Source organism: Labrus mixtus, chromosome 2 (assembly GCF_963584025.1).
Source record: "Labrus mixtus chromosome 2, fLabMix1.1, whole genome shotgun sequence".
In the NCBI taxonomy this organism is placed as follows: domain Eukaryota; kingdom Metazoa; phylum Chordata; class Actinopteri; order Labriformes; family Labridae; genus Labrus; species Labrus mixtus.
This window is the reverse complement of record NC_083613.1, coordinates 33,787,134-33,795,559: the sequence shown is the minus strand read 5'-3', so window position 1 is coordinate 33,795,559 and position 8,426 is coordinate 33,787,134. Positions and strand designations below refer to the sequence as shown.

Genomic DNA, 8,426 nt, shown 5'->3' with positions numbered 1-8,426 from the left:
TTCCTCTTCCTCCTCCTCTCCCTCCTCTTCCTCCTCCTCTTCTTCTTCCTCCTCTTCGTCCTCTTCCTCCTCCTCTCCCTCTTCCTCCTCCTCTTCTTCTTCCTCCTCTCCCTCCTCTTCCTCCTCCTCTTCTTCTTCCTCCTCTCCCTCCTCTTCCTCCTCCTCTTCTTCCTCCTCTCCCTCTTCCTCTTCTTCCTCCTCTCCCTCTTCCTCCTCTTCTTCTTCCTCCTCTCCCTCTTCCTCTTCCTCCTCCTCTCCCTCCTCTTCCTCCTCCTCTCCCTCCTCTCCCTCTTCCTCCTCCTCTTCCTCCTCCTGGATGTGATTTCATGTTGTTGTTTTTTGTCTCGTTCAGACGTTGATGATTGCAGCTCTGCTCCCTGCATGAACCGCGGCGTGTGTCGAGATCTGGTCAACGATTTCTACTGCGAGTGCGACAACGGCTGGAAGGGAAAAACCTGCAGCTCACGTAAGAAGATTTGATGTTTTTATTTCAACCTGATTAATTTCTGCATTTCATTTTTTCTGTAATGAATCCTTTATTTGAACTTCCAGGAGAGAGTCAGTGTGACGAGGCGACCTGTAACAACGGAGGAACCTGTCACGACGAGGGAGACGCGTTCTCGTGCGTGTGCGCCGCTGGCTGGGCGGGCAGCAGCTGTAACATCGGTCAGTGAGGCGCCATGTCAGAGTTTTTTTTTATTTCCAATGTCTTCATGTTTTTTTCGTCATGTAGTCTGACAGTTTTTCCCCCCCCCGCATGTTTGGACGTCCAGCTCAGGACAGCAGCTGTGTGCCGAGTCCCTGTGAGAACGGAGGGACCTGTGTGGTGGACGGAGACTCCTTCAACTGCGTCTGTAAGGAGGGCTGGGAGGGCGCCACCTGCAGCCAAAGTGAGTCACTGCAACACACGTTTTTTATTTTTTTTTATTGAACCTTTATTTAACCAGATAAATAGATCAGGATCTCTTACTCAAGAGAGGCAGCAGCGAACGGAGGGACCTGTGTGGTGGACGGAGACTCCTTCAACTGCGTCTGTAAGGAGGGCTGGGAGGGCGCCACCTGCAGCCAAAGTGAGTCACTGCAACACACGTTTTTTATTTTTTTTTATTGAACCTTTATTTAACCAGATAAATAGATCAGGATCTCTTACTCAAGAGAGGCAGCAGCACACGTCATAAAAAAGCATTACATGATAAAGAGACAGTTTACAAACAATCAGTTCAGAGAGAACAACAATTTACAATGTGCAAATTGATTTACAGATAAAGAGCAGAATCTTGATCACGGATTACAATTCAGAAACACCGGCACTGTCCAATTGTCTCACGTTTTTATATCTTTTAAGATCGAGCCAAAGGCTTCAAGCGAAATGAGATCCGCCATTTTCAAGTCATTTTGCAGAAAGTTAACCTCCATGTCACACATGAAACCCCAAAACTCTGCAAAACCATTTGCAGGGTGGAGGAGACGGCTCTGTCTAATGTTTTGAATTTGGACTGCAGTACCCATTTTGAACACTAGGTGTCAGAGTTACATACTGCTCCTTTAAAATATTCTATAATTGTATTTTTTGGGGGGTTTAAGCAAACAATTAAAGGAATCTTAACGTCTAAAACCGTTTTCTCTCTTTCTTTCTGTTCCAGATACAAACGACTGCAGCCCTCAGCCCTGGTGAGTCAAACATGATGAACACTTTAAAACAGTTACATGAACGGGTTAAATGTAAGAAATGCTGCTGAGCAATATTTCACATTTCAGATGTTTAGTTTTCTCAGAATTTATGATTGAGGAGCATGTCTTCCTTTCCACAAAGTCAAAAATATTTGAGTTATAGTCATAACACCTAGCTGTGGGAGTGTCACCCACCTGGGGGAGGGGTTACTGCCCTTTGTGATGTCATGAAGGGAAAATCTCCAAACGGCCTGTTTGAGCACACATTTTCTGAAAAGTGGAGCAGGGAGAAGACGGAGAGGATGGACTTTTCTCATCATTGGGGGGTTTGTAGACGGACTAGAGACACATGTTAGAGTTAGAGGAACATGGAGAAGTGGATTTTACAGAATTTGTGACCTTTAATGTTTCCTCAGTCTTTAATGTTGTTTCACATGTTTTTAAATATAAATAATAATAATAAATGATTAATAAAAACTCTTCTCTCAGTTATAACAGTGGGACGTGTGTGGACGGAGAGAACTGGTATCGATGTGAATGTGCTCCGGGGTTTACCGGTCCAGACTGCAGGATCAGTGAGTGTTTATCTGAGACCCTTTATGCTTGACTGTTACTCTCCGTCGCCCTCTATTGGTTCTTCTTATTCGCTGATTTCTTTGTCTGTTTGAATGCTACTAACCTCTTCCTCGCATAACTTTTTTGTAGTAATGTTTCTCACTAAAAATAATTTTCTTAAATCAGACGAAGTGAACTCCTCTTTCTGATCAGCATCATCTGTCCAGCATGTGGTTAGCCTAGCTTAGACACCGTCTGTTCTCCACAACTGACCACCTCCCTTAACTCCGCCTCTCTATCACTCTCCCATCCTTCTGCTACCTGTCTCAGTGTGTTTGTTCTTCGTTTGGTCCGTTGTCTTTGGGCGCTCTATAAATTCAATCTATTATTATTTTTATGATTATTTTTAAAATCTGTCCCTTCTCTGTCTCAGACATAAACGAGTGCCAGTCGTCGCCCTGCAGCTCCGCCTCCACCTGTGTGGATGAGATCAATGGCTACCGCTGCGTCTGCCCCCCGGGGAGGAGCGGCCCTCGCTGTCATCAAGGTAAAACCTGCAGGGGCACGGATTAGAAATGTTCATGGTAGCCTTTTTTTATTAGAATTTTACTGATGTTTCTATTTGTAGCTTTTAGCGATGTTTGAATTTATTTTAGGGAGCCTTTTATAAAATCTGGCCAGGGACAACAGATGAAAATTAGCCTTTTGGCTAACTCAGGCATATTTAGGGCCCGAAGCACTGACAAGTGCGTAGGACCCTATTGGAATGCTAATGATTATTATTATTACCGAAATGTTTATTAATATGCAATGTCCCTGTAAAATAAATAAATGAATAAAAAAACAACCTCAACATCTAAATACCTAAAACCTGTAACTTCAAAACAAACTAACCTTGTTGTGTTTGCAGTGTCGGGGAGGCCGTGTGTGGTGGGGGGGCTGGTCGCTCTGGATGGAAGCAGGTGGGATGAAGACTGCAACACCTGCAGCTGTACCAACGGGAGGATCAGCTGCACTAAGGTAGAGCCGACACCTGATCTGAGCCATGCATTACTGATAATCTGAAACGACCCTCACCAAATTACAAATGGACTGAAAAGAAATCTAACCTCCTCCTCCTCGTGTCTCCGTCAGCTCTGGTGCGGACCCAAACCCTGCACCCTCCACGGTAAGACGCGGGGCTCCGGGTGTCCGGCCGATCAGACCTGCGTCCCCATCCGTGATGAGCGCTGCTTCGTTAAGCCCTGCCCACTCCAGGGGGAGTGCTGGAGCCCCGCCCACCAGGCCCCGCCCACAGCCAGGTGTCACCCAGAGAGCAGCTGTGCAAACATCACCTTCACCTTCAGAAAGGAGAGCATGGAACGGGTCAGTGTGGTTTCTCTCTCTGCAGCAGAGACCATAAAGACAAATGTCTAGTCCTTCATGGGTGACCCGTCTCCATCGGCAAAACAGTCATTTTTAAAACCACAAAACTACGGGATCGCTAGTCTACCTTTGTTTCAATCAGTTGGTTTTAGTTTGTGTGTTACACAAATCAGAGGCGCTGCTTGTCAACAGGCAAGGCTGGCAACTGCTCAGGGCTCACAAATGTAAACCAAAGCAGTGGCCCCAAAATGTGCAATTTTTGCAATGACAGTAGGAAACCTCCCTAAGGGGGCCCCATCTAACAGCACTCACTCTTGTGTAGTGTAACGTGCATTATTGCTTTGAAAACCAAAATGTGTTTCTGAAAGTCAACGAAGCAAAATGAAGAGGAATAATCCGTCTTTAGGAGGGAAAACAGAAACAGGAAAAAAAAAAGAAGAGGAAGAGGAGTAAACGTCAGGACACTGTCAGACATAATGTTGATGAACGCTGGTTGGAGGGTCCCCAATTTATTCTTACTTAGGGTCCCAAGAGACTCTAGAATCGCCACTGACACAAATGTTGTGTTTGAACTGAGCTGAACTCCATCATAACCATAGACGACCATAAGCTAGCTAACTGGGGCGATGGTAGATCTAAAAACTCCCGTTTCCTGTGAGGTCAAGTGACCATTTTCATCAATGGAGAGAGTGACTGTCATCCTCTTTAATCTAAACACTTTTAAAAATATATGAAAACAGGGTCCAGGAGTAGAAACACAGGAACTCCTTTGAGTTTTTGTCACCTTCAGGCTGCCGTAGTTTCTGATGTATAGTTCCTCTTGTTCTGTGTTTTCAGGGTGTGACGGTGGAGCAGGTTTGTCACCAGCTCAGGAGTCTCTACTCCGTCAGGAATCTGTCCTCCTCCGACTCCTCCGTGTCCATGACGTGTGAGCCGTCGCTCAGCGCCAACAACGAGATCCACATCGCCATCGTAAGTGCCCGAAGAAATACGCTGATTCTGGAGTATTCAGCCGAGTCTGGAACGAAAATGGAAAAGGGGGAATAATTTAGAGATAAGAGAATCAGCAGAGAGGGAAACTGTTCAAACCACCAGAGAAATCAAAGTCACCGTGCGTGCCAGAAGAGTTTTCCTCCTCGAGCTGATTATAGTGAACGCCAAAGAGCGTTCGTTCTGAAACGGCAACGGATAATCAGACCGTAACGCAGTTTGTTTCTGTCGATTGTTTCAGTGGACGGAGGAGCGCGGCGGTGGAGGAGGAGGTCTGACCTTTGTCAAAGAAATCACAGACAGGATCATGGATCTGGTCAGCAAGCGGAGCGCCAACAGTTCCATCATCAGCGCCATCGCCGAGGTCCGCGTGCAGAGAAGACAGAGCCACGACGCCAACGGTAACGACGACCTACGCTTTAAAACGTTGACAATGATCTTTAAATGTGAGCCACACTAAGCGAGTCTTTAGATGCCAAAGACTCAAAGACGCGCCAACACCAGTTTTTAATGCATCCAAATTTCCACTCCGACTGTGAACGCCGCTCAGAGTGGAGACTCTGTTTGTCATGAAACTCGACATGTGTGAGCGTGTCGTGAAAGTCTGTCGGTGTAAAGATTCTTCTGACGTCCAGGTGCTGCATCATTCTAACCAAACTCCTTTCAAAAAGAAATGTAAGGTTGTGCCCCGTGTGTTCTTAAAGACAGACCTGACAAATGAAGAATCTGCATCATGATGAAGTTATTTCAGCATCTTTTCAGCATGTTTCCTGTCATTAAATCACCGTTACATCTGTTGTTCTGAGACTGTCAACAGAATCCAAAGTGCCTCCAACACATCCTGAAGTTTAGTACACTCGTCTAGTACGGGCGAGTACACTGGCCAATGCATTGATCCAGAAAGTCAGCAAACACATGCACTTATTCAGGAGCTGAGTCGTGCAAAAATCACGAGAAATAATGCACCAAGACTTGCAACACTATAGAATAGAATAGACTTCATTGTCAATGCACAAGAATACAATGAAATTTACTGTGCCATGCCTGAAATATAAAAAATATAAATATATAGAATAAAAACAAATACATATACGCACACGTGTATATATATACCTACACAAGTACAGTAGAAAATGTCCAAACACACACACACACACACACACACATAATCATCATTAGTTTGTAATTAAATGTGTAATCAAAGCAGGTCGAATCAGTATTGCACTATTTGTCCCATTATTTGTCCCATGGTGGGTCAGTGTTTGATTTTGTTCAGTTCATTGATGGCTCTTGGATAAAAACTGTCCTTCAGTCTGGAGGTGCGAGCCTTTAGTGCTCTGTAGCGCCTCCCAGAGGGTAACAGAGAGAACAGGTGGTGACAAAGACGTGTTCTTTAACGCAGTGGTTCTCAACTCGTCTAGCCTCAGGACCTACCACCAACTCCCCCCCGAATTGCGACCTAAATCCCGATATTTTTTCACCCAATCAAATTAAATATATATATTTTTTCTTTTGCAGTTTGCAGCTCTCGTCAACTGTTTTGTACCTCGGACGGTGCAAAGCATCTGACGGAAGCAAGAAACGGAACAAAACTAACACGTTTAAAAAAAGCTCTTGACAGACTCTTTGAGACCAGGTTTCGGGTCCTGACCCAGCAGTTGAGAACCCCTGCTTTAACGCATCCAAGCAAATAAGTATCAAACAAGTATTACGTTTAGAGCCCCGCCTGGCTCTTCATTCAGTCCTGAAGTCCAACCCGTGGTCCGTGGACGTCTTTAGGAGCCACAGTGTTGGGAGTCTTTGTGCATCATATCCAACGCATTGATCCGACCCAAACATTTATCATCTCTCCAAAAAGAGACTTGTTTTTCTTCAAAACAGAAACAATATACATCATGTAGTGAGCTGATGAATATAGATACTGGTGAGTATGGTTAGCTGCATGCCTTGTGTTTGTGTCCCTGCGTCTGTCAGTGTTGAGATTCTGCTGACGCATATAAAATGTTCTGACCAGACTCCATTCTCTGACTTTTTACTTTTTATCTGCATGACTCCAGCGTCCTTTAAACCGCTTTGTTCCAACAGAAAGACTCCCGTACAGAAAGTTTGAACTTCCTTCTGACCTCCATCTCTCTCTCTGTTCCATCAGACCACCTCGTCCCCCTGCTGGTCTCTGTGGTGGTCTTCGTCTGGGCGTTGGCGGTGGCGTCCACGCTGCTGTGGTGCGTGAGGAGGCGGAGGAAGCAGAGCGCACACACAGGGGTCAGCACGCAGGCGGCGCTGTCCTCGTCTGTGAACGCCGCCGCCGCCGCTGAGGACAACAACGCCCTGCACAATAGCATCTGCGCCGCCCGGGAGCAGCTCAGACACATCAAGAACCCCATCGAGAAACAACCGCCCAACTACAACCACCAGAACCAGCAGAACCAGCAGCACCACCAGCTCCTCCTGCAGCCCCGCCTCTGCGAGGACAAGAACTCCATCAACGCCAGGATCAGGAAGTCAGACGCCGCGAGCCAATCGGACGAGGACGAGATGGACAAGCGTCTGCAGAAGGCGAGGTTCCCGAGGGCTCCGCCGGCGTACTCGCTGGTGGACTGGGAGGACCGCCCCCCCATCCATAAACCCCCCCACTGGACCTGCAAACAGGACAACAGGCAGCTGCAGACTCGGAGCGTGAACCGGGCCGAGTACATCGTATAACCAACGCAGAGTTTACGCTTTTTGGATTCTTTATTGTCCGTTCCCGACTTCACGATGGATCCTCGTCATTTTTTATTTATCTTTCTTTGACCCGACGCCGGTCTGAACGCCCCGCTGCAGTCGGGAAGACTTCTCAAACTCTGACGTGACTTTGATTAAAGACTGAGTTTAGTGTTTGAATCAGCGACCGTCCAATGTGGAAAAAAAAACATATTTATTTTTGTTTTTTGGGGGAGGAGACGTCGATGTCGAATGTTTCTGTACAGACTTGTAAATATATTTCTTAGAGTCATTGTGCATATTTGATTTTTTTAACTTAATCTTCCAGAGCCTTAACTTTTTTAATTTATGACTTTAGTCTGGAGGTTTGACGGCTCAGGAGCTCTGAATGGAAATCATTTTTCTAAGCGTTCTGAGAGAAGAGTTTCAGTCGAGACGTTTGGTGCCTCAGCTGAATCTGTTGTTGGCGTCCGTTATTTGTGTTTTGTCGTTACGTTGACCGCGATGTTCTGTGTACATGTAAACGTAAAGAGGTCTTTTTTTTCTACGAACCAACATGGTGGTGAACATTTTGCTTTTGCTACTGAAAAGAAATGATTTTAGGTACTGAAGGTTTTTTTTTTTTTAAATAGTGATTTGTATATTTTGCACATTGTAAAATGAGTTGACAAACAGACTCTGGATCCTGTTTGTGTCTTTGTAACCGTCTGATTCATTAAAGGAGCGCTGTGGAGTTTGATTGTAAACTTGTGTTAAAGTTCAGTGTCACTAAAAAGCAATATTTGTATCCTTGATTTAAAGGCAGGGTTGGTCATTTTCTCCAGATTCACTTTTTAAGATTTTGGTGTAAATTGTCTTTAGGTCCTGACAGACATTAATAACTCAGGTTCTCTGAAAAAGGAACAAAGAAAATCCGTCATCTGTATCAGTTTGTAAGCTGTAAAAACTTCAACCAATGTCTGCCACGAAGTACTTTCAAAATCATGCTAGTTTTAGAAAATTACCAACCCTGTGTTTAAGTTGAGCCCATTTTGTTTATTGCGAGGGTAATCCTGAACGTCTTTAGTTCTGCGTCATTTACAATGCCAAGAAAAAAAGCAGTGTTTTTCTGACGTACATTAAAAATACTCGTTCGTATCTCT

At 45.2% G+C, this 8,426-nt stretch overlaps 1 protein-coding gene across 1 annotated transcript in view; it reads left to right on the top strand.

The window, feature by feature from the left end:
* Window positions 1-8,030, top strand: part of LOC132993197 (protein jagged-1b-like) — a 24,837-nt gene extending 16,807 nt beyond the window's left edge. Inside the window, exons 16-26 of the mRNA XM_061062895.1 lie at window positions 353-466; window positions 553-666; window positions 774-890; window positions 1,644-1,671; window positions 2,161-2,246; window positions 2,660-2,773; window positions 3,137-3,246; window positions 3,361-3,591; window positions 4,429-4,563; window positions 4,823-4,982; window positions 6,731-8,030. Coding sequence (XP_060918878.1) covers window positions 353-466; window positions 553-666; window positions 774-890; window positions 1,644-1,671; window positions 2,161-2,246; window positions 2,660-2,773; window positions 3,137-3,246; window positions 3,361-3,591; window positions 4,429-4,563; window positions 4,823-4,982; window positions 6,731-7,284 — 1,763 coding nt within the window. The 3' untranslated portion in view covers window positions 7,285-8,030. The remainder of the gene's footprint in view (window positions 1-352; window positions 467-552; window positions 667-773; window positions 891-1,643; window positions 1,672-2,160; window positions 2,247-2,659; window positions 2,774-3,136; window positions 3,247-3,360; window positions 3,592-4,428; window positions 4,564-4,822; window positions 4,983-6,730) is intronic.
* The last annotated feature ends 396 nt before the right edge of the window (window positions 8,031-8,426 follow it).